We start from the raw sequence: 26828 nt of genomic DNA, 5'->3' as shown, positions 1-26828 counted from the left end.
CCTCCCACCTCGTGAATAAAATCTCCAGTCGGACCTCTCGGTGTGTGTGTGGCCTAGTTGTTGAGTGTCACTATTCCCTTTCATATATGGCATCGAAACACAATTCAAAAAAATCCTGATCTTCCTCTCCCCAACTCATGGATCTAATTTATATCCTGATATCCACAACTTTCAGTCTCTCCAATGGTGTTCTGTAAGTCCGGGCATGTTCAAGTTGGATTTGGAATTGGAATGATAGAAGATCCAGTCACAGACAACATCTGTTCTTTGATTTTTGTCTTTTGGATTTTCCTTTCTCCCGATTACCCACTCTCAAGGTGACCTACTGGGAACTTAACTGTAACTATAGTGCTTGCCAGCTGGGCTTCTCCCCTTGTGGGAAGACAGTGTAAAAGTTTTATAAATAATACAGAATTCTCTCCTGACAATGCAGGTCATGTCCACTCTGGGATTAAAAGTGCCACTTCATGTGTAAAGCCAGGTGGTCCAACCTGGAGAAGGGCCAGTCGCACTCTTGGCACTGGAACGGGAGGTGGCCCGAGTGTTTGCGGTAGTGCATGGTCAGTTCATCAGTGTGGAGGAACTTACTACACCCACAAGCCTTCCCAGTCACAGTGGTACAGCTTCTCACCTGAATTTCATGATTTTTATATTTAAAATCAGTATACTGACTGTTTTGTGCATTTAAAAAATACAAAATTATTTACTTTTACTCCTTTGAAAGTAGAATATACCTGGTCTTTGCTAGGGATACATAGCATTAAATCAACCACAGATAGCTTATGTTCCCAGGAAAGACAGTTCACCAGCTTTTGGCAATGCATGATTGAAGGAATTTATTTATTCATTTATTGTGTTTGTTTTGTTCTTTTGAAGCAGGATGTATGTATACGAGGTTGGTCTTGAACTCACTATGTAGCCCAGGCTGGCCTCGAACTCACAGTGATCCTCCTGCCTCAGCCTCATGAATATCTGGGACTACAGATATTTGCAACCAGCAAACCTCGATACTTGTAAACCCTGAAGGACCACAGTCAGGGTTTCTGGTAACTTTTATTCAACACTACAGGCTGATTTAGTTTCCCATCTTTAAGAATGGTGGGGCCATAAGTGGCCACATATCCCACTGGTGGGATTGCATTGTGTGGTCCTGGGGGCCTCTCTGAGGATGCCCAGGTGTGAGCCTCAGCAGAATGACAGAGCAGGGCAGTGACCTCAAATCTGTTGCTGGACATCTTCCAAGCTTGACATGCAACCCTGCACTCAAATGCAGTCCCAGAAATCTGCACTTCTGTGAGACAGTAAACAATAAACAGTTCCTTCCAGAAAGTGACATCAACTTGAGAACAACCAGGTGGTGGCACATGCCTGTAATCTCAGCATTTAGGGGGCTGAGGCAGGAGGATTTCAGTGAGTTCAAGGTCACCCTGGATTACATAGCAAGAACCCGTCTAAAAAAGAAACAGAGATGGTCATGGTGGTGTACATTTATAGCCCCGGGACTCTGGGAGTCTGAGGCAAGAGGACCATGAGTTCAATCCCAGCCTGGGCAATTGAGTGACTTAGTGAAACACTGTCTCAAAATAAAATTTAAAAGGTCTGGACTGAAGCTCACTGTGAATGCCCTGGATTCAATCCCCAGAATACCACACACACAAAGAAAATTAAATCAGTAGATTGAATAGAGCAGATGAGTCTCTATAATGTGGGAGGGGCCTCAACCTGTCAACAGAAGCCCGCACAGAACAAAACACTCTTCCTGGACTTTGGACTTGTTGGTTTCCATAATTATAGGACCAAATCCTTAAAACAAATCACAGAGACTGGTGTGATGGCAAATGACTGTAATCCCAGCTACTAGGAAGTGTGAGGCAGGAGGATTGTGAGTTCAACGCTAGCCTGGGCAACATAGTAAGAATCCATTTCAAAGAAAAAAAATCAGAAAAACTAGATTAAAAAAGACTAAACAATTTTTTGCCTTTATTAAGTTTATTGGTACATTTTAGGTATACAATACAGTTATATTCATCATTGGGATCTTGTACCTTTACATGATTCATCTTGGTTCTTATTTTTCTGCATTCCCCAGCCCTCCCTTCAGCCCCACCACCTTTCCCAGTTTACAAAGACATTGTTTCCATGTTTTTCCTTTTCACATATTTTCCTTTTCCCTTTTTCCCTTTTTACCCTTCCTCTATCCCTCCCACTTCCTCTACTCTTTAAGACATTGTCTTCCTATTATACAATATCGATTATACATTTTGATTCTTATTTACACTTTTAGTTTTTCACACCAGAGAAACTATTCAGTATTTACACATGTGTGATTTATTAATATCATTTAAGAGTATGGCCTCAATGTGAGTTCACTTAGCTATAAATGTTTCTAGTTTCTTGTTCTTTTGACAAGTTTTTTTTTGTTTTGTTTTGTACCAGGGATCAAACTCAAACTTGAGCTTGTGAGGCAGGCAGCAGCACCACTGAGCTAAATCCCTGGCAGCAGTTTCTTATTCTTTATGGCTGAGTAGGACTCAATATTATTTAAAAAAATCTTTATCCAATCTCCAGTTGATGGGCAATTGGGCTGTTTCCAAACACATCTCAAAAATAATAATAAATAAAAATTCTCTGTGTATCCTGTTGGTTCTGTTTCTCTGGCACATTCTGACTAATGCAAACCATTAGATGATTCTGATGCTCCCTGTTCCTCTGACACAACAAAGATCCCAATGCTCAAATTTATGGGGCAAAAACACCCATGGTGTTCTGTGGAACAAAAGTAAAAGAAAACCGGTCCCAAGTGCCCTATGGTGTCCCCTCCTAAAAGGCCAGAGGACACCATAATCTGTTTAGCTTATTGCAAAGCAGACTGACAAAAATGTGGGTGAGGGCCACATGCTTAAGGAGGCAGGCATGTAACATCCACACCCCCAGAACTCCCAAAATGCCTTCCCCTCACTCCATCGGGTGTGCATGGTATGGCAAGTAGCTCCCATAACCATCTCATGCCCCACAGAGGCACCACTTAAGGAACAGTAAATGGTTAAGTTTCAAAGGCTGTCTTACTCTGAGGAGTCCCCCAGTGGATAGGAAGCCCTACCCAGCCCCAGGAACCAACGTTCCCTGAGTCAAGCAACCATGATGAAAGAGGCCCCAGATGAGTTGGAACTGTGCTTGCCGATAAGGAAAACTCAAGTCTCCAAAGGGAACACATCCTACTGTTGAAGTCAGAACTTCCAGGGTCATCCCACCCCTCCGCACCACTTCAGGAAAATACTAAGTCTTGGAAACTGAAGCTGGAGCTTCCATCATGATCAGATTTGGGTTAAGAACCCCAGGAGCACAATGCTCTTCTGCAGAAGGAATCCAGCACAGGGCATCTGGTCTGGGTGCCATACTCAGGCTGTAGGACCTACTGCTCCTTTCCCTGGCCTGAGCTAATGACAAAGTCCCAAGCTTCATCAGGCAGATGGTGTGACCCAACCACCAAGGATAATCACCCAATATGGCCACATAGGGCCACTGGCCCTCACATAGTAACCAACTTTGTGTGGACTCGCTTGATACTGGTTCTCAAATCATGGTACCCCCAAAAGTCCCACTTAGTGTAAGGGAGGAGCTGTTCCTGCCCCTTAGGGAGTTATAGCACCTATGACTGAAGGCAAATAAATCTCCCTCACTCAACCAAGGGCACCTTGTTGGTTTGCTAACTGGATACATCATTTGTCCATTGAGAGCCACCATTTCCTCATGTGTAAAATATGAGTAATTATTATCCCTGCCCTATATGTCACAGGTATTACCACAGCACCCCCAAAAGTTCTTTGTAGACTGGGGAGTGAACAACAATTGTGAGGTAGGGCTGGGTGATTCTCTGGGCAAGTTCTCGTATTTGAGGTATTTTAGACAATCTGCCCGAGTCACAGCTTGTACAGTGGTTTTATTGGTTCCTGGATAGGTCACACACCTTCCATGCCTGTGGACAATAAAGAACTTTACACAGCATTATTTCATCAGCAACTGACAGGCTGATGGATTCTAGGGAGTTTTATGAGCCACACATGAAGGTTTTGATGTGGGCTCCAGTGAGAGCCAGCGATTTAACTCTTTAGCCCATCATAAAATGGGGAAATATCAGCAAATATCAGTCACTGACATCTTGAGGGTAGCAGCTATGTCTTAGTTGACTTTATTTCTGGCAGGTAGCTCAATAAGATTCTAAATAAACATTTATTGGATGGACACATTAAAATATTTCAGAAGAGATAAGGTTGTTACTTCCTGGAACTGCTTTTCATAGCCAATTTAAGCACTTGCTTTGTTATTTGCCATATTTTTGTATTGTCACATGGGGTCAATATTTTATTTCACACTTACTGGAGAAAAGGTGCCATGTGAGTATAAATTGAAAACATACTCACACTACCTATTTCAGGGTCATCATTCAAATCCCCATTATTTTTCTGAGTATAATATTAAAGAAATCTAAAGTAAATTAAAAGTAAAGCAAAGCCTTTATTCACAGTTATTCTCCCTAATGCTTTCAGGTAAAGGTGATTTAGGTCCATGTAATTTAAGATTTCAGACTATTGAAAAATATTTCCTTTGGATAATTCACTAAGTACAAGAGAAAAGTCAACAGAAGGCACATGTTTATTTGTCTGAATTTATATAAATACACATTTTTAATCATCATTCAACACGCAAGGTAATTTGTACTGGTTGGGGTTGTACATTAGTCATTGATGAAAAGTAGAAATGCAAAATAGAAGGTTTTCAAAAAAATCTATCAAAAAAATATGATAAAACCTCTCAATTAAGAGGAGTCTGACTATTAAGAAAAGTCAGCACTTCCTGATAGGAAGTTTTCCTGGGCAAAGGTGACCAATCTATTCCTCTTCCGGGAATCAATCACAAGAGCAGCAACAAAAAGGATTTTACCTTTTTATCTGTGCAGCAACCAGCAGTAAGTCCAGACATCTACCCTTTTCCATCTGACAGTTTGAAGGAGTCAAAACCTTTCTGACCATAGATATTCCCTTCACTTATTTTAATGAAAATGGGAGAATTTATTTTTTTTTATTTTAATAAGAACACTTGACCACATGTAGACTTTTGTTTCTGAAGATGTGGGAAAAGAACATTAAAAACAAAATCCACACAATTCCATGGTCAAACTGTGAAAAAAATTGTGTAGGTTTTATTGTTTCTGATGTTTTGAGTCATCTATAATGAAGGGCACTGGCGAGGTTTGTATGACCAGAGTCCCTTCAAATGAATCCACACATTTTAGCAATGAACTGATCTAGATTCCATCATTTCCTTCCTTTGCTCTCAGAAAACACTGTCAAGGGCTTTCCAAGATTTGGAAGCAGAAAGGCCCCCTTGGGTCTGTCTGCCATGTGAGCAAGTGATCACACGCCACCCCTAATACCTACTGGGTCCGCACTGTGACAGAACATGCTGAATCCCAATAGTGTGTCTAGGAACAGACTCAGGAGAAGGCAAAGATTTTCAGTCCCTGAAAGACATTAGCAGAGCATATATCTGCAGAGCAGAAGATGTCACCATGGCATCTGTCACGTGCTGTCTCCTCTTGTAAAAAGCCACAGGGAGCATTCAGACTCCACCATATGCAATAACACAGAACACGCAGACCTGGCCCAGCTGAGGCTTCCCACCAAGCACAGCCAACAGCACGTCTCAGGGAACCACTGAACACCAACAGCTACCTCAGGACTGTGACAACTCAAGAAGATTCTAATCTCCAAACATCCTTAGCTGAAAACAGTTCAGACCATTCCAGTGAGCTAAGTAGGAAAAAGCTCTGGTTTCATTTGGTTTTTGGTTTTGTTTAATGGATTGTTTTTTTCCTGTGTCACCAAAGGAAAAACTTTGCAAGAAATTCAGTGACTTCCAAAATAAAGCACAGCAGGTCAGTGGTGTCCAAAGCCAGCACTACTGGCTTACTCTCAGCCCCTTTTTCCTGAATTCTGTCCTTCTGCTGCCTTCCTGGCATCTGTGGCCAGAGCTGTCCAAGACCTCGTGAAGCTGTCAAAGGTGACTGTGGACCATGAAATCTCGGTCCTTCCTTTAATTAGGAAGAGGACACTGCCCACAGCAACATTTTCTGGGTAGCCAATGTCCTTGTCATCAGGACACATTTAATTGCCACCTCCATGAGCTCCACAAGGACGTTGTTGAGTCTTTGGTAAGGGACTAGGAGGCTATTTGATGAAAACAGCTTCAGCATTGCAGATAGAAATTTATAGTGCTTTTTCTCCTTCTCCACACTCCTTTAATGGGTTACCAGGTCCCACAGAAGGAAAAGCCAATCCAACATTTAACTAGATGTTTGTCACTGGCTTAATATGATTGGGGGGTGGACAGGAAGCAGTTTTCTGAAGAAAACTAAAAACTATCTTGTTTAATTTGCACAATATCCCCATTTTAGAAGCCAAGGAGATTGGCTCAGAGATATGAGCTTTCCCAAGGCCATCAAGAATCCTCAGATTTCAAAGTCAGTGCCCTTGGGCATGCTGCCCATTTCCCAGTAGAAGCCATGCCATCACCCAGTCTCAGGACTCCCAAGCTCTTCTTGATGTGTATCCAACTCCCAAGCTTTTCTTGATGTGTTTCCAACCTCTTCTGTAGCTGGATCCCTCCTTTTTGTGTTCAAAGGTACTTTAGTAGCTCTTCTTGTAAAAATAAATAATAAATACTGGCACATGCCAGTAATCCCAGCACTCTGGGAGGCTGAGGCAGGAGGGTCATAAATTTGAGCCAAGCCTGCACAATTTAGAACATGTCTCAAAGTTAAAAAATAAAAAAGGCCTAGGGATGTAGCTCAATGTGAAGGCCCTGGGTTCAGTCACAATAAAAATAAAAATGTTTCCCTCTCCAAATCTGCCTGTCACCACATTATCTCCCTTCTCTCTGCAACTAACCTGATTTTCCTTGACTTACCTTTATCTATCTGAACTCACAGTGTAGCCCAGGCTCACTGCAGTGATCTTCCTGCCTCAGCCTCCTGAGATGAGGTGCTTTGGAGGGATTTGACTCCATCTAGGACTCCTTTCTTGTCCTGGGTCTAAACCCAGGACTTAGTTCATGATAATACCATATTCCCTAGTTCCAGTTATAGGGGTCCTTTATAACCATGGTGGGATGGGTATGTGACTCAGTTGGAGCTAATAAGACACGAGGAAAGCTTTGCTGGTTTCTTGGGTGGTAGGTTGGTGAAAAAGGAGCCTTAGGATGAAGTTGACATAAAAGAAAGCAGAGTGGAGAGACAGAAGGATTCCAGGTGCTCAGGGATATTGTTAGGCCACTGAATCAACCACCCCTGAAACTCCTCCTACCCCTGGGCTTCCTGTTGTATGAGGAAAGAAATCTTCAGTGTTGAAATCAATCTGAGTCAAGGTTTTAGTTACTTACAACAAAGTATCTATTAAAGTTGGTCTCGCCTGGTTAATGAGTAGCTTCTATGTAGCTAAATACAATAACTTATTTTCAGTTTCATCTTTTCTTCTCAACAGCATTTGATAAATGTACAATTTACTCCTCAGGCAATTTCTTAGCTTGTCTTCCATGATTTCATGCTTCACTGGGTTTTCTTCTTGATAGCCTCTCTTAGGCATTCTTTTTTTGTTTTGTTTTTGAGACAGGGTCTTACTATGCAGTTCAAGCCAGCTTTGTGTAGCCCAGGCTGACCTCAAACTTGCAGTGATCCTCCTGTCTCAAGCTTCCCAAGTGCCAGGATTACAGAGGTGCACTCTTATTCATTCTCTCCATTCAATCCCTAAATATTGTAGTTCCTTGGAGACTGGTCATGAACACATGTTAGTTCTCACTTGACACCTTCTTCCTAATCAATGCCTTCTTTTTCCTGTCTTTAAGTCCCCTTATATATATATAAAACAGTGACTCCCAAATTTAGTCTTCACTCCAGACCTCATTTCTGAGCTGCAGCTGCCATTGTGACATTTTTACTCAGCTGTCTCAAGACACCTGAAACCCATCTCATTATATTGGGATAAGTGGATCCTTGACTTAGGAGCTCAATTTGTTCTCAAGGGCTGGTTGTAACTCAAGTCACTCAATTGAAGTCTCAGGCTCCTCTGCACAGCCTTCAAAGTCTCTCTTATGTACACAGGCAGATGTCAGTGTCCTTAGAGAGACACTGGCCTGGGATTTCTCAATGAACCCCACACAGGAGAGGATGTTGTAATGCTCCTTCCTGAGCTCTTTAAGGGTTAAATCTGTATCTGAGACCATCTGGAAGCACAAGCAGCTGGCATTCAGGTCATAACTCAAGACTCCGTTTGTAAGTTAAAACTAAAATTCCAAGTCGTTCATATGTCAGGCTGGTTGTAACTCAAGGGTACACCGTATAAGCTTCACATGGGCCTCTCCGCATCATGTGAGCCTCAGGATCAGGTATCCACTAATTTTTGAATGAAAAACAAGGGATAAGTGAGTAAGTGGATAAGTTAAACAGCAGTGTCCTTGGGTTGCAAATAACAGCCTGGCTCAAGCTGGCTTAAATAAGAAGAGGATGTTAGTCTGAGCCAACTAAGGTGTTTCCATTGAATTTGAGGGCATGGAGTGTGATTGGACCCCAAGGCCTTTTGGAATTTGGTCTTTGGATGCTATCCAGACTCTTCAATTCTTGCACCTTCTTCATGAGCAGCTATTTCATCTTTCTCTCTAGTTGTTTGTTTTGTCCCTCAGATCAAATGGAGATTCTAGAGCCAGGATTGGTAATTTCCAAAGTGGCTTGAGGGCCATGTGACCACTCTGTTGCAAGTGGTCTCACCTCTGCTCCTTGTAGACAAAGGCAGCCTTGGACAATGTGTGAGTGCCTTGGTAATGTTCCAGCAGTGATAAAACAGCCAGGGCCCTTAGGTTGCTGATCTCTGCCCTTAACTAACAATGAGTGATCTAAGATCCATGGGTCAGTTCAGCAGTTTGGTTCTGCGCTTTCTCTTAGGCCACATTATTCCACTTTGGTTGGAGCGACTGTGGCCAAGAAGCAGGTTCATGTGACAGTGGGACTACTCCTGTGGCATTCACCTCTGTTGCAAGAAGATTGAAAATAGGAGAGTAATTCCTGGGGGGCAGGAAACATGCTGCAAAATTCCAGTGTCTAAAAGTTAACTCTTAATCTTCTTGTGTGAATCTGCTCCGTCTCTGATATTTCAGACTCAGAACTATTCTATCAGGCCTATGTGCTCTCCCTTTCCTTCATTCTTAGTATCTAGCTCCACCCTAAGTTCTGTCAATCCCCCCACCCCGTCTCTTCCTCCTCCTTCTTCAGGGCTGGGGATTGAATCCAGAGCTTCATGGGTGCTAGGCAAACACTCTACTACTGAGCCACATTCCTAGCCCCTAGTACCATTTCTAAAATACACGGCCAATATGTCTACTCCCCTTTCCTAACCATTGTCTTGGTCCAACTTTCACCACTCCTCTGGTCTTCTATGTCTCCTAACTAGTCCCTTGAACCTTTCTTTCTCTTTCTTTCTTTCTTTCTTTCTTTCTTTCTTTCTTTCTTTCTTTCTTTGTATCAGGGTTTGAACTCAGGACCTTGCACTTGTGAGGCAGGCAGTAGCAGCAGTGAGCTAAATCCCCAGACTCCCTTGGAGCATTGTTATCTCCAGTCCAATCAGCAACCAGAGGACTATTTTGAAAACCCAATATGACTGGCATTTTTATTTATTTTTAATTTAATTTATTGGTACGTTCTAGGTAGACAGTACAGTTACATTCATTACTGGGATCTTGTACCTTTACATGCCAGGTGACTGGCACTTTTCTTTAGAGGATCTAGGAGGCTGTGTGGAAAATGCCCCCTAGGCCACGGGGATTCTTAGGTTTAGAAGAAGTGCAGTGCAGGAGGAGTTGCAAATCATCCCAGGGAGGTGGGGTTCACTAGAAGCCATTTCTCAGAGACCAGATGGCAACCAAAGATGGTAGCTCCATTAGGACTAAAGACAGACAGAAAGTCCAACACAGTAGGGTGGGACAGAAGAACAAGAGGTCATGGACTGGGGATTTAGCTCAGTGGTTCTACTGCCTGCCATGTAAGCTCAAGGTCCCGAATTCGATCCCTAGTACCAAACAAACAAACAAAAACAAGAGTCCAGGAAGTACCTGCCTTAAGGAGTAGTCCGTACTTAGGGCCCAAATGTCTCTGGGCAAGAGAGGAGAAAGTCTTTGTCATCAGCCTAGACCTACTCAGATGATTAAATGTGGAAGAGAGAAGAGACATTTGCAAAAAAATCTGATAAGTTCAATAAATGCTTTCAACCTGTATGTAGATATTTACATATGATAATTTATGTGTATGTGTGATATTTGTTCCATTTCTGGAGTAAGAGCAAACACCAAGAGGGACCAGCAGATAAGATGCCTGGGAAAGAAGAGGAGAAGTAGTATGAGTGGGAGCTGATACTTTCTGACACTATCAGAAAGGTGAACAAACAGGGCTTTTAGGAAGTTTGTTTTTGTGACGTGTGAATGATTTTCTTGTTTGGAGCCCCCCAGGGTAATTTATTAAACTCTGTATTCGTTTCAGGAGTTTAGGGTGACTGATTTGTGCTACTTTGGGTGAGAATAATACGGCTGACTTTATTCAAGACACAAACTCATCCTGAGTACACAAACCTGCCTGAGTCTGTGAAGTACCGCCTGTGTGGGGGGCAGTGTTGAGATGAGCAGCAGCCACAGCTGGCCTGGCCTGGGGTGGGAAGGGGACTAGCTCGAGCTGCTTCTATGATATTTAGGCTCACTAAGTCCAGATGTCTCCTCTCTCCTCTCTCTCTCTCTCTCTCTCATCTCTCTTTTTTTCTCTCTCTCTCCCTCTCTTTTCTCCTTCCTTTCTTCCTTCTTGCAGCACTGGGGATTGAACCCAGGGCCTTTGTATTGAGTGACATCTCCACCTTTTTTATTTTTATTTTTCCATGATATTTCCATTATTTGTTTGCACCTATGACCACCTTTTTTATTTTTTGAGGCAGGGTTTTGCTAAATTGTTCAGGCAGAATTTGAATTCGTGACCCACCTCCCTCAGCCTCCCAAGTTTTCTTAACTCCTACCTTAGCCTCCTAAGTAGCTGGCTCTATAGATGCTCCACTCCTCAACCGGCTAAGCCTTCTTTTCAATATCTCCCCCATCCGCCCCCATTGGCTTCTAGGATCCTCCTTTTGTCTGGGACAGGACTTGTGGGCATATATTAGATCTTTGAAAGGAAGGTTGTCCATAAGGGAACTGGCTGAGAACTGAACACGGCTCAGAACAAAGGTGAACATAATTTTGGTGGAGAGGTTGCCAGGCAACGTGCTGGTTGCTGACCAGAGAAATTTCCAGGACGCTGGGCAGCAGTGGGCCTCAGTGCTGATGACATGGTGCCTTTGTCGAGGCCAGGGTATCCCCAGATTTCTTCACACTGTAATCAGTTTTAATTGTGGCTGTGTGCTAGCCACTATTTGACAAAATAGAGAGAAAGGGACCCATGGGGAGGGGTGTGCTGTGACCTTTAATGCAATATATTATTTCTCTACTTTTTACCCTAACTCTGCCTGTCACAAAGAGGAGCTGAGGATTCCCATGCTCATCTCCCAAATTTAGGACTTGGGGACTCCCTGGGTGTTGGGGTCTGGATTGTTGATTGTGGTGTCCTGTCTTGTGATTTCACCATCTCAGCCATGGGTAAAGAACAGCAAAATCCTAATCAAAGTCTGAGTGCGGAATGTGCAATCAGTGACCCCTGCCTAGAAGCTCTGCTTGGTCCAAATATCCCTTCCTTCCTTCCTTCCTTCTTTCTGTTTTCCCTTCTCTCTGTCTCATTCTGTCTCAATCTCCCTTCTTCTCTTCCTTACCCTTCACTTTATTTCTCCATCCTTCCTTTCTTTCTTACTTAGCCCTGTTCCCAGAAACGTGTGAATAAAGACAAATGCCAGACCTAAAGTATTCACAGGAACCTACAATTAGGATCTCCACTCTGAGGTGTGGTAAGAAACTAATTGGTTAATGTTTGCAAAAATGCCAGGACATTCTTGAATAAAAGGCCTTATATAAGTTCAAAGTATTTGTAATTATTATGATTATTACTATAATTTATGGGATTTAGCTATAAATCTTATAATTGGGTGAGGTCAACTCTTCTAAAAAGCAGCAGCAGGATGGAGTTGTATATAAAGCTCTGTGGATTCACTGCCTCTAAGGCTAAGAGCTAACTAAAGACAGGTGAGTGTAAAACAGGTATAGAACCTGCACCGGGCTAACAGGGTGAAAAACTCCATTGTATGGTGGTGGACTGATAATGGTTGTGTTCTGCTGTAGAGTAAATAAGAAAAATTGGATCAGATGAAACTCACAGACTTTGCAGTGAAAACTCAAGCTTTAAAAGATGTGTAAATGATGAATAATTTTTTTCCTGTTCATTACAATGCTTATGCAGCTGTAGATTTCTTTTAGGGCCAATATATGTTTTCTTTAGGATTTGTGTGCATGTACAAACAAAGAATGGGAGAAGAGAAATATGTGTGCATTGCAGTCACAGGTCAAGTGGGATGGCTTTTCTGTGAATTCAGAGCCAGAGGAGTAAGGTGTTTGTATTTCACCAAATTACAAATCTCTTCCCTGCCCTCGCGTTCAATATTGCCAGTGTTATGTTAACCCAGACACTTGGTGAGTCTACAACAGAGGCCTATGTTCTCTGGAAGCTGAGGAAGCACTAAGGCCAGTGTGCCTACCAGTTGGTGTCTTGGCTAATAGAGTAAAAGGATAGGTGAGTCTATCGATGGAACAAAGAGACCAGAGTCTCTTATTTGTCCTTTGTTGAAAAGGGGCAACTCCAGAACAGGTCTCCACCATGAGGAAAACAGCTATCCTTGGGCTCTCAGCTCTGGGAAACCCAAATGGGTCAAGTGAGGAAAAGCAGGTGCAGCAGAAAGAAGCTCCTTTCATGGCTCAGTCTTCTCAACAAGGAAAGGATTTCCCTTGAGAGAGGCAAGAGAACTAGTCTACCCTTCTGAGGTTTTCTGGGCTGGTCATCGTGGCTCACAGTCCAAATTCAGCAAATATGCTTTTCCACAGATGGTATAAAAAAGCAGTCTGTGAACAGTGACAGTTTGAAATGAGCTGTCACACTGCTGCCTTCTACGTTATGCTAAAATGTTAGATTCTTTTTTTCTTGGGAAAGTGCCTTCCAGGGCAGAAGCATTTTGCATGTGTGACTGTTGTTGCTGTCATCCTTTTAATTTAAGGACTGTTGATGCAAATTGTTGATGCAAAATAATGGGCCAGAGAGTTGCTGGGGGGTGGGAGTCAGGGGAAGAACAAGACAGCAGGATGGGTAATGACTGAGACATGATGCTCCTGGAAAGGGCCCTCAGCCCTCAGGGAGCAGGTGGGGACTCATTAGCAACCACAAGGCAACAACACAGTTTGGAGTGGGAGACCCCGCCTAACGCAGACAGAGCACTTCTTGAATCCTTCAGGATCAAATGCGGACCACAGTGAGCCAGGGCCACCCTCATCTCTCAGCATGTCGGGGTATTTAATGCAGCACAATTCCAAGCTAGTTGGAGGGCCCCGAGGACCTGGGGTGCTCTCATTCAAGGTTAAGATGAAGATCAAGAGCATTCATGGAAAAGGAATGGGATTTCTATAGCGAGAACCACAAAGATCAAAGTCCCTTCTTTCTACTTTTTCCAGGAAAACTGTTGAGCAAAGGAAGGAATGATTCTTGTCTCTTATGAATCTAAACAATGCTTTGAGAATTAGAAAATGTCGTGGAAAGAAGTTAGGTAGAGGAAGACATCCTGATCAAGGCCACCAGGAACTTGGCTCTGGTTGCCACTTTCTAGGGTGGCACGTTGCTCCGGCCTGTTAACAGCCCCCTGCTGTGAGCTACTGGCTTGCTCTTCAAGGTGGCAGAAGAGTGATGCTACCATATATATTGTGCTTGGCATCAAGATGCCATATTTGACCTGGACTGGCACTGTCATAGTGTCCAGGGAGCCACAGAGGTATTAATAAATTCACTCTAGGTAACCAGTGGACAGTCCACGGGCACACCCCATGATGCCTCAATACTTCCTTCCAAATAGTGCTTTTGGGCACCTGTGAAGTTGGGTCATGGAGTTTGGATTCCTTTTACTACTATGTTTATAGGTTTTGGGGTGGAACATTTTGCCCATTCATATGAGAAGTGCATTGACACTTCTTGCTCTTCCCTGATGTAACTGAAAAAGATTCTGGTCTCATGGACAACCAGAAAGTGACTGGGCTACTTAATAACTGGCACATTTATTTGCACAAACTCAGGCATTCCTGCTCAGCACAGAAGTCAGTTCTGTGTTTGGAAAATAAGGTGGCTCTCATGTTGCAACAAAAGCTGTGTTGAGTTTCCAAGGGGAAGCATCTTTCTTTCCTAGAAAAGCCTGGAAAGAGTGAAACACCCTAGGCTTAGCATTTGATTGCAAGCAGTGCTTTTTTCTAAGGCTCCTTTCCATGAAACCAGTGAGATACATGTGTAAGACAGATTTCATGAGACTGTGGGCTTTTTCTGTGCCAGAGCAGCTTTCTCCATTCTTTTTTCCTGAATTGATTGTCCTCTTGCAATCAGTGCGGGGGGCTCAGGGATGCTGAATAATTCATTCCTGTGGATTCAATCCTAGGGTTCCACCAACACAGCTAAAAACCTAAGTTCCTGTACCTTCCTGACAACTGAGCGTGACATTTTCTGTTCAACTAAGCAAAATCCACAGACCACCCTAATGTTGCAGGGAAAAGAGGCTAAAAGTGTGGCTTCATCTGAAGGCCCTCTGCTCCTTTAAGAAGATGGAACTCATTAGCTGTGGTGGAATATTTCTGTCATCCCAGCACTCTGGGAGGCTGAGGCAGGAAGATGGCAAGTTAGAGGCCCAGCCTGGGCAACTGAGTGTCTTAGTGAGACCCTGTGTTAAAAGCAAAGAATGAAATTTCAAAGGGCTATAGGGTATGTAGCTCATTGTGAAGGCCCTGGATTTAATCACCAGTACCGCAAAACAAATAAACCACCAAAACAACAATGACTATTATGGAACTTTCTATCTGAGGACATCATGTCTTCCTGAGTATTTGGAGGAAATTGCCCATAAAAATAACTTTGAACCAAAAGAGGGCTGGGGTTACAGCTTAATAGTAGAGATCTTGCCTGAGCAAGGACCTAGGTTTGTTTCTAAACACCACAAAAGAAATATGCAAAGCACCAAGTTGCCACACAGGCTCCTGCAGGTAATGATAGTAATAACTCCAAATGACAGGCTGTGGGCTCTGCTGATCCTGAAAGACAACAGAAAAGGTTGGTGGAGGTGGATGCTGTGGGGCAGGGGTCCAGCCAACTGTGAGCTGTTCTGGTGTGTGTGTGTGTGTGCGTGTGTAGTGGGTGCTGGGAGAGCTGGGGCTCCTTGTACTCATGCAAGGTGCAAAATGTGGAGAGGAGGCATTGGGCTGAGAGAGAGAAAGCAGGGAGCACATGCTTGACCATGGGTGGTTATCCATTCTCCCCTCGAGCAAGCACTTGCTGAGTTCATCTAGGGCCCCTGCCCCTGACCTGGCTTCTCAGGTGGTTATCTTTCTATCCTCCTGAGTTCTGGCTCAAGAGTTTTTACAAGATGGGCATGGTGGTGCATGCCTATAATCCCAGAACTCTGGGAGGCTGAGGCAGAAGGATTGCAAGTTAAGAGCCCAGCCTAGGCAACTGAGTGACTTAGACCCTGTGATAAAATTTTTAAAAAGTCTGGGGATATACCTCAGTGTGAAGACCCCGGATTGGATCCCCAGCGTGGGTGGGCTAGGAGTGTGCTAAAGAGGAAGAACAAAGAACACCATTCAAGGTGACTAAGGTGATCTGGAGATGTGGGGACAAGAGCAATGGGGAATGACTTCTGACTCCTTCCTTCATCTCCAAGTAAAGAATCAGCATATGTCCCGAGGCACCAAGAACAATTGACCCGTTCTCCTACCTAAAGGGCAAAGAACCCAAAGCAGGGACACCAGCAACCCAAAACTCTTCTTTGCACATTATCGTTGGGTAATGAAGAGGCCCTTTGGATAAGACACATCAAAAGTTGGCTTTTCAGGGACTTGAGTGGGTCCTGGTATTTCTGGTCATCCAGAATGAAAGTATCTTGACTTCTTGCTGGCTCTCGGTGTCTTGATGCTGTGTCTCATCCCTGTGGTACAAGTAGAAATCTCCTCTTTAAGGAAAGATGGAGCACTTGTCCTACTTTTGCTTCATGTGTGTGTATGATGGTGATTTTGCTCATTGTTTTTCCTACTTCTGATATGGGAAAACCTGTTCCATTCATTTTCCCCTGCCAAGAAATGTTACACACTATAATGACAATGATGGACTTTTTACATCTTCAAGCTAATGTTCATTTTCAAAGCATTTCAGGAGCAGCGGAACCAGATCTTCAATATGTCTGTATTGTGGCTGCTTCTGGGCCTCCTGGCCCTGACTGGTGAGTGAGTTTTATTTTTCAAACCACCTTGGAGATGGGACAAGGAAGCACAAGAACATAGTGGTACTGTAATGCCCTAAATTGCAGCGGAAATGTTATCTTTCTTCTAAAATGCCCAGTAAACCCTGGAGTTAGGAATGGTCACTGACAAGCAGTCTCTCCCCCAATACCTCATGAAAGGTTGGGTTTCCCCAGAATTCGGGGTGGACTTTAAAACAGGGTTGCTCGAGCCCAGACTTTAATCATACACCAATAATAAGGACCAATTTCCCACTATAAAAAGTATCGGTTGAATTTATTTATAGACCGTGTATTCCACTGAAAGGTTGAAGTGGTTGCAGCAATAAGATTTATGTAATTCAAATGGAAAACTAGTAGAAAAGCTGTCAAGATGGGCCCAAGCCAATAAACCACCCAGCTGCTGCCATTGTGCTTCTGCATTGGGCCTAACGTTCCTTGCAGCTGGGACAAAAAGTGAAAGCATTAGTTCTTTGATAAATAAAATGAGGAATCATAGTTCCTCAGAAGGTACAAAACTTCTCCTTTCTCTAAATTTAAAAATGCCTTACATTCATTCATTCATTGGCTCAGTCCTTTAACAAATATTTTTAAATTCCTACAAGGTGCTAAGCACCAGGAATATGAGGAAAGTTGAGCATCACAGAATGTGGCTAGGGAGCAGTGCACAAGGGCAGGAGCAAGGAGTGACAACCAAGCATGACTTGAGGACATTTGTGACCAATCAGAAAGACAAAAGCGTACTGGTTTTAAAAAATTAAAAGAACACATTGGCTTGTTCAATTTTTAATATACTCATAAAGCACCAGGTCTTTTCATTTCCACATCACTCATCCCAAGTTTGGGAGGTAGAAGCATTTACTCTAAAATACTAGTATTACTGGACATTGACCCCTTGAGGCCATAAGAACACTTAACCTAGAAACGCATTTATGCAAACAAATGGACCACATATTGATATATGCGGTAGATGTATTTCCAAAGATGTCCAAATCATTAAGATTTGACAAGGCAACATGCTTGAGTCAAAGAATAAGATGAATGTATTATGTATCACGAATATGATATGAATATTATATGATAGAAAAGAAAAAAATCCTTATTATTGAAAAAAATACTATTTCAGAAAGGACTCTACTGAGAAGTTCTTATTGACTTACAGTGATGAGAAATTTCTTACAGGGAACAATTTCCTGGCACGTAAAGGTATCTTATTACTGGCTCACATGCCCTTATCCAGTCCCCACTGTGAATTTATAGTCATGAGTCAGGATACAAGATACCCAGATCTTCAGACGCTCAAGTCCCTTCTATGAAATGGAGTGGCGTCTTCACAGAACCTGCGCTAGTCCTCCCATCCTCATTAAGTTACCTATCTAGATTACATATCATTGCTAATATAATACAAAGGCTATGCAAATGTTTGTTAAACTGTATTACTTAGTGAATAATGACAAGCACCAAAGTCTGTGCTCGTTCAGAACAGGCAATATTTTTCCTAAAAATTTTTTATTTCCAATTAGTTGAAACCATAGGTGCAGATGAGCTGGTGATTTAGCTCAATGGTTCCACCACCTACCTCACAGTGCAAGGTCCCGAGTTTGATCCCCAGTACCAAAAAAAAAAAAAAGAAAGAAAGAAAGAAACCATAGGTTCAGAACCCACAGATATAGAGGTTCAGTTATCTATTATTAGTACTCATCAACCCTCATTCAGGTGTGAAAAGAAGAAACACTCTTCTCTTACAGGGCCTTTGTAAAATTTCAGTAGTGTCTAAAACAACATCTCCCTTTCAGTGGCGACTAAACTCCCAGTAAAGAAAGATGCAGGGCCGGGGATTTAGCTCAGCGGTTTGGTGGCCTGCCTTGCAAGCGCAAGGACCAGAGTTCAATCCCCAGTACAAAAAAAAAAAAAAAAAAAAAAAACAAAAAACAAAAACAAGAAAGATGCAAAGAGAGACAGGGAAAAAGCAGAAGAGAGACCCTGCCATGTAGAGACCTGGCCCTATGCCTCACATGCACACCCCCTCTTTTCAACCTAGGGTCTCCATCTAGAATGCACCAAGAGAAGGTGAAGCTATGAAGGTGAAGTATATGGGCAGTGACTTTCCTCGGGGTCTGAGTTGAGATTCCCTGAGACTCTAGTGTTATCTGTGTTTCTCTAGATGTTCTCCATGAACATCTCGCAGGACCAAGGAGTCGTGAATGTTTCAGAGTACGCTGAGGGAGATAAGATGAAGACTAGAGTTCAGGAAACAGATAATCTCTGATTTATTCCAAGACCCATACCCAGCAGCATCAGACAGCCCCTGAGCTTTGCAAAGATCAGAACTGCCGCAGTAGCTCCTCATGTCTGCAGGACAGGAGGGGAGAATTTAGTATCATAGCATTGTCTGTGATAATTTCTTAGGATACTGTTGGATAAATTCCTATAGTTTTGATTACAGACTCAAATTCTTATTATTCATCAGTCATAGTTGCCTTTTTTAATGTCATTTCATTTGTAAACAGAAGGATGGTGAGGACTATTCTAGTGCAGTGCCTAAAGCTAAAGCTCTCTCAATCTGCAGACTCATCTGAAAGCAGCAACTGGGGGTGCTACGGGAACATCCGAGCCCTGGACACCCCTGGAGCATCCTGTGGGATTGGAAGACGTTATGGCCTGACCTACTGTGGTAGTTATATCTCCATCTCCTCTTGCTCTTTTGATGCAGCCTCTAGGCTGCTGCTATGACCCAAGCCAAGGAATGGTGAGAACACTGGACCTTGACTCCAAAGACCTTTTCAGAGTCCTGGCTGTGCTTCTCCAACAAAGTCACTCAGCTTCCCCAAACCTCCTTTGAATGGTGGGGGTGACAATCTTTATAGTGTTGTGGTGAACTCTGATCAGTGCCATGGAATGAGAGTGCTTCATAAACCATACATGCTTAGAAGGTGAGGCCAGCCAGCTAAATTAGTGTCAATTTTCATTGTTCCTAGCATTCTTGTTAGATAAGGGGTTAAACACACGTGATTTCTTGGTGTCACTTAGGAGTGGAAAGGTGGCCAATCAGGCAAAGCCATTGAGGGGGCGGGCCTCCAAGGACTTCTTGAAGTGTTTAGCGGAACTCCCTCTACAGTATATGCCCACCTGGCAGAGGGATGGGCACTGAACATTTTGATGGGAACCCTGTCTGGGGTGATTAGGAGGGGCCCAGTAGTGCCCATGGCCACAGAATTGCATCAGAAGCCTGACTGAGGGGTGGCCACAGAGGACATCTGTCTCAGGAGAGGCATGGAAGGTACCCTGGCTCAATCTCAGGAAGAGGATCTTAATCTCAGGTCAGGGAGTGTCACCGGGGATTTAGGATGAAACCCTGGGCTACCAGGTCTCTCTCTCCTCACCGGCTCCCTTTTGAGTAAGTTACCCTGAACTGTATCCTTCCTCCTGCTTCTAGGAGTCCGTGCTTCTGAAAGGCTGGCTGAAATAGACCTGCCTTACCTGCTGAGATACCAGCCCATGGTGCAGATGGTTGGCCGGAAGTACTGCATGGATCCTGCAGTGATCGCTGGGGTACTGTCCAGGGAGTCTCTCCGGGGCAGTGTTCCAGTCAACATGGGTGTTCCAGTCAACGTGGTACAGGTAGCTCTCCATCAGTCAGTATCATGTGTGGCCCTTCTGCGGGTGACACAATGCAAAGACATCCCTGCCTGTTTCTGCTGTTCACAGCATAGCTCCGTAGAATACACCTTAGGTAATCCTGCCCAGAGTTTGGAGTTCTCAGTTCTGCCTGAAAGATACTAGCTGCACCATTTTTGCCTCACTTGGAGCCGCAATTTCTTTTCAATTAAATAATGCTGTATTTTCATAATATCAGCCTGGGCACCCTATTCTGGATTTCTAACAAGTCAGGGGCAGGAAAAACATAGAGATGGTATCCTTGCTGTGTTCATTCCTAGCCATATGACCTTCAGTACGTCATTTAACCTCATTAGGCTCTGTTTCCTGGTCAATAAAATGTCATTCTTTTATTTCTATTGCTACAGGTCAAACCCAGAGCCTTGTACATGCTAGGCAAATGCTCTACTGCTGAACTGTAGCCTTAGCCCTAAAATACCATTCTCTTAGATTATTATGAAGATTTAATGAAATAATGTGGAAAAAGTGCCTGGTATCTGGTAGATAGGCAACAAATGCTACGTTCTTTTCCCCCACACAACTCTTTCTGAAGGCCAAGTTTTATTTGTGTACTATCTTTGCCTGGCATAACTTGTTTTGTTTAGCAAAACATTTATCAGTATTTTAGATATACATAACGATAACATTTATCATAGGAAATTTGTACCAGTACATGATATACCTTGTTTCTTATTTTCCCCCACCCCTCCTCCCTTATGTACAAGTGCTTTGTTTCCATTTTTTCCTTTTTCTCTTTTTTCTTGTCCCTTCTTTCTTTTTCCCCTCCCTCCTCCCTTGTTCCTCTTCCCAATTGAACATTTTCTCCCCATTTCGCAATATCTATTATATTTTAGTCCTTATTTCAACTTTTGGTTTCTTACACCAGAGAAGCAATGCAGTATTTAAAACTGCGTGTTTGATTTATTTTTCATAAGAGTATGGTCTCAAGGCATATCCATTTATCTATAAATGTCTCAAGCTCATCCTTCTTTATGGCACAGTAGTACTTCATTGTATAAAAACACATCTTTTTTATCCATTCATTGGTTGAGCATTTGGGCTGTTTCCAAGATTTATCTATTACAAACTGTGCTGCTATGACTATCGATGTGCCTATATTGCGTAGTATGATTCTTTTAATTTTTTTGTTTGTTTGCTTGGGGATCAAACTTGGGACCTTGAACTTGTGAGGCAGGTGGCAGCGCCACTGAGCTAAGTCCCTGACCCAATTCTTTTAATTCTTTTGGGAAGATACCAACAAGGGGAAGTCTAATGGAACCTCCAGTTTTAGTCCTTTAAGAAATCTCCACCTTGATTTCCACAGTGGTTGTGATAGGGAAAACTTTCATAAATAGCAAAAACCTATAAAGTGTTACAATGTAAAATGGCTTCTGCTGTCTCTAACAGCAGTTTGTTTTGCTCAGAACTGATGGGCACCAAAGGCACTAATTGCTGAATGAGGCATTTGGTCTTACCCTGAGATAACAGGGCACATCAAGACCTTGAGCTCCAAAGACACTGGAGCCACATGATTGTAAGAGTGTCTAGATGAAAGAACCCATCACTAATGTTTGCTCCCCTGACCCTGAATGCCTCTCTTCCTACGGACTAGAATAAATAACTAGGCAAATCTTAAAGGTAAACTCCCCAACTGCAAAGAACTGTTACATCTGGGTTGAAAGTTAACTGTCCTGTGATCATGATTTGAACTGTGAGAATGAAATGTAACCACCCAAATGAAGTCAAGGCTGTAAAATCCTATGAAAAGAGGAGTTGTAACCCAGTACATCATTGATCCAGGCACAGCTTATGTGCAAACCCTTATCAACAAGTAAATTTGTCATTTTTCTTCCATTCTACTGCCTCTCTGTGTGTCACTGATTCTTTCAGTAACAATTGCACCAGTCTACATGCCCACCAGCAGTGGAGAAGGGTTACTTTTTCCCCACAGCCCCACAGCATTTGTTATTGGTTGATTTCTTGATAGCAGCCATTCTTTCTGAGGTGAGGTACAATCTCAATGTTGTTTTCATCTGCATCTCTCCAAGGACCAGTGATGTTGAACACTTTTTCATATATTTATTGGCCATTTCTACTTCTTCATCTGAGAAGTATCTATTAATTTCAGATGCCTGCTTTTGGATTGGGTCTTCAAATTTGAGGGGATCTGACTTTTGCGTTCTTTATATATTCTAGATAGTAGTCCTTTGAGGAACAGTAGGCAAGAATTTTTTCCCACACTGTGGGTTGTCTCTTCATCCTGTTGGTGGTTTCTCTTGTTGTGCAAAAACTTTTTAATAAGATGAGATCCCTGTTGTTGATTCTTTGTGGTAGTTCCTGTGCAACTGAGGTTTTGCTCATAGTCTTTGCCTACACCAATGTCTTGGAGACTTCTACCTATTCTCTCTTCCAGCAGATTTAGTATTTCTGTTTTAATATTTAGATCTTTGATCCATTTTGATTTTAGGTTAGTGCATGGTGAAAGATACAGGTCTAGTTTCAATATTCAGGGTGTGGAAAGCCAGTTTTTCCAGTACCATTTATTAAAAAGACCATCTTTTTCCAGTGAAGGTGTTCAGCTCCTTTGTCAAAGATGAGGTGGCTGAGTATGTCTGGAGTTGTTTCTGTATCTGTTAGTATGTTCCCTTGGTCCTGTTTTTATTTTTGTTTTGCCAGTGCCATGCTGTTTTTATCACAGTAGCTTTGTAGTATAATTTCAAGTCAGGAATTGTCATATCTCTGCCTTGACTTTGTTGCCCATAATTGCCTTTGCTATTATAGATCTCTTCTGGTTTCAAATGAACTTTAGGATTATTTTTTTCTAATTCTGTGAGATATACTATTAGAATTTTGATAAGAATTGCTTTAAATCTGTATAACAATTTTGGAAGTATGGCCATTTTCACTATATTGGTTCTTCTTACCCAAGAAAGGGATACCTTTCCATTTCCTGATATCCTCTTTAATTTCCTTTCTCAGAGTACCATAGTTTTCCATGTAAAAGTGTTCTACTTCCTTTATTAGATTCCTGGGTATTTCATTTTTTTGGATGTTGTTATGAAAATTGTAGTTTTCTAATTCCTCTCTCAATGAGTTTGTTATTTGTGTACAGGAAGGCTACTGAATTTTTAGGGTTGACTTTGTATCCAGCTACAGTACTGAATTTGGTTATTAAATCTAGAAGTCTTTTTGTGGAACTTTTGGGATCATTTCTGTAGAGTATCATGTCATCTACATATAATGAGAATTTAACTTCTTACTTTCTTATCCTTATCCCTTTTATCTCTTTCTCTTGTCTAATTGCTCTGGCTAATGTTTCTAGAATTATATTGATCAAGAGTGGTGACAGTGGACATCCTTGTCTTGTTCCTGATTTTAGAATGAATTCTTTTATTTTTTGTTTAGCATGATATTGGCTATTGTTTTGCTGTAGATGGTTGTTATCAGATTGAGATAAAGACCATCTATTCCCATTTTCTGTAGGGTTTTTTTTTTAATCACAAAAGGATGTTGAACCTTATCAAATGTTTTTTTCTGCATCTGTTGGGAGGGTCATATGATTTTTGTCCATGGCTCTGTTAATATAGTATATTACACTAATTGATTTGTGTATGTTAAACCATCCCTGCATCCCTGGGATAAGTCCACCTTGCTTACAGTGTATAACCTTCTTGATGATTTTCTTTATTCTGGTTGCCAGTATCTTATTGAGGATTTTTGCATCTATGTTTGTTAGGGAGATTGGCCTGTAGTTCTCTTTTTTGGTTGGATCCTTCTCTAGCTTCTGTATCAGAGTAATGCTTGCTTCCAGGAATGAATTTGGGAGTGTTGCTTCCTTTTCAATCTGAGTTTGAGAAGTAGTGGCATTAGGTCTTCTATAAATATCTTGTAGAATTCAGCAGTGAATCCATCAGGGCCTAGGCTTGTTGTTGTTGTTGTTGTTGTTGTTAGGTTTTTAATTACATCTTCAATTTTGTTGACTGATATTCTGGCATACCTTGGGAAGAGACCTCTGAGAAACTGGTCAGAATGCACTGATGAATTCTCAACAGGGATCGATGACAGCAAAGTTGAGTCCACTGTATCTTCCTACTGTATCTCAGACTATTGCCGAGAAACCTGTGAGAATCACAGTCATTTCTTAAACTTTTAAGAACATTTATCATTACATGATTCTTAAATTGGTTTTACATCAGTAGTTCCTTGTATGAAACTGTAAATCAAAGTTCTCTCAAATAACTTATCTCATTGATTTGAGGATCCACAATCCAAACTTGACAAACGAGGAAATGGACTCACAAGGGAGTGTAAAAATCACTCTGGAAACCATACACCTGGAACAAAAGACATCTTGTGAGGCCAGGGTTGGCATTATTACTGCTGCCCCCTGCTGGCTCCTTTGTAACACCTGGTTCTTAGGGAAAAGGATGAGTTGGCTTCCTTTGAAGATGAAATAGAATCCCAGAATTGAGACATTTCTCCTAAATAATCTGAACCCAGGGTGAGAGTGAAAACCAAAGGGATATAAAACAGATTAGAAGTCCTCTCAGACACCCCCATCACTGGAAAGAAAATTTCCAGGTCAGACAGCCTCTTTTTAATGGGGAGTTTTGAATTTGCAGCATTGAAGGGCACTGCAGTGGTATCTACACAAACTCAGTCATCTCTGGTCTCCAGCTGGACCTCGCACCCTTACCCTGAGGCAGCGATGCAATGACCGTTCATCGTTCCTTAGCCCAAACTGTCGCTTAACATATTTTTTCTTGGTTGGGATGTTTAACATGAGATCTCTTTATAGATTTTATTTAAAATACCTTACTGGGACTGGGGATTTAGCTCCATGATGCCACCAACTGCCTCGCAAGTGCAAGGCCCTCCCTGAGTTTGATCCCCAGCACCAAAATAAATAAATATAAATACCATACTGTACATCATACAGTAGCATTAATTCCATGTACAATATTGCACATCAGATTTCTAGAACATTTTTGTGGCAAAGCTGAAATTTTACACATGTTAACTAGCAGCTCTACATTTCCCTTTCCTCCTAGCCTAGTCTAGAACATCTGTTCTTTGTGTCTGTACGTTGGACTGTTTCAGACCCCTCGTGTGAGTAGAATCATGTGGTATTTAACTTTTGTCTTCCTGTGGCCAGTTTATTTCACTTAGTCTGACGCTCTCAACGGTTATCTATACATTGTCCTTGGTACAAGCCTCTTTGTGAGGCTGAACAATACCCCATGGTATGTATGTGCCACCTCTTTCTCTCCACTCATCTGTCACGGACACTTGGTTGTTCCTATCATTTGGCTGTGTGCATGGCCCCGGAGCGAATATAGGAGTGCTACTATCCTCGAGATCCTGATTTCAGTTATTTTGGATAAATACCCAGACATGAAGTTGCTAGATCACGTGTATTTCTAAGTTTAATTTTCTGGGGAACCTCCGCACTGCTTCCCATGGTGGGTGTATCACTTTTCATGCCCTTCAACAGCATGTGAGTATTCCAGTTCCCCCACATCCTCACCGATGCTTGTCTTTTGTGTCTTTGACAGTGGTGGCCCTTATAGGTGTAGGTAGCTTTACTCTTTAATCCCCCGGGGAAATCAAAGCTGGCATTGGTTCCACGAGAGGTGGAATGAGAAGAGCAGAGGGGAGAGGAAAGGAAGACACTGAGCACATGGCCTGGCACACCCCACACCCCACCCCAGCTAACCCATTTTTTCCTCTGCTTCTTTGCCTCTAGGACACAAATGATTTTGCTCCCAAATCCTGGATCAGTGAGTCCCAGGTTTCCCAGATGACTAAGGTTCTGACTACTAGAATCAAAGAAATTCAGAGGACATTTCCAACCTGGACCCCAGACCAGTACCTGAGAGGTACGTATAACGGAATCCATGCAAATTTAATACTTGCATTACACTCCCTCAAACCACAATTGCCTTCTGCTAGGCAGTCAGGAAAGAGAATCTAAGATTTGTTTTCCTGATTATCCTGCAGCAACAAGGGGCTGCCAGGCCCCCTGGAATTAACCTATCACCTTCATTTCAGGTGGGTTGTGCTCCTACAGTGGGGGTGCTGGCTTTGTCCGAAGTGGCCAGGACCTGAGATGTGACTTCTGCAATGATGTCCTTGCACGCGCCAAATACTTCAAGAGACATGGCTTCTAGTACTCTGGTGAAACCCCGGTTCATTCAACTGTTATGTGGAAAAAGCTAGCCAGTGGGGCTGCCACTACAGTCTGAGGTTGACCGGAAGGTCGTCAAAATGGCTATGAATCACATTAAAGGAAGAATTGAACTCTGTGGTCTTGTGTGTTGTCCTTAATTCTTATGAGATTATACCTGGAGAGGTATAGCTGATCTAATGGTCCTTCTGTTTTTAGTTTTGGAAAATTCTCCATACTTATTTCCACAGTGGTTGTTCTGGTTTAGATTTGTATCAGAAATGTAGGAGGGTTCGGTTTCCCCACATCTTCACCAGCATACATTGTTTCTTGTATTCTTCTTGATAATAGCCACTCTGCAAGGGGTAAGCTGGGGTCTGAAAGCAGTTTTCATTTGCATTTCCTTCGTGGCTAAAGATATTGGGCATTTTTCATATACTCATTGACCATTTGAACTTCTTTTGAGAAGT

The 26828-nt window shown here is 42.5% G+C and overlaps 1 protein-coding gene across 1 annotated transcript; it reads left to right on the top strand.

Moving 5' to 3' along the window:
- Positions 1 to 16474: 16474 nt before the first annotated feature.
- Positions 16475 to 26362, top strand: Lyg1 (lysozyme g1). Its single transcript, XM_010643201.1, has 5 exons — positions 16475 to 16517; positions 19105 to 19209; positions 19972 to 20156; positions 25939 to 26071; positions 26244 to 26362. Exons 1-5 carry the CDS (start codon positions 16475 to 16477, stop codon positions 26360 to 26362), a joined length of 585 nt encoding a protein of 194 aa, XP_010641503.1.
- The last annotated feature ends 466 nt before the right edge of the window (positions 26363 to 26828 follow it).

Source organism: Fukomys damarensis, unplaced genomic scaffold, assembly GCF_012274545.1.
Source record: "Fukomys damarensis isolate Sample0158 unplaced genomic scaffold, DMR_v1.0_HiC HiC_scaffold_9, whole genome shotgun sequence".
Classification (NCBI taxonomy): domain Eukaryota; kingdom Metazoa; phylum Chordata; class Mammalia; order Rodentia; family Bathyergidae; genus Fukomys; species Fukomys damarensis.
This window is presented reverse-complemented; position numbering and strand designations above follow the sequence as displayed.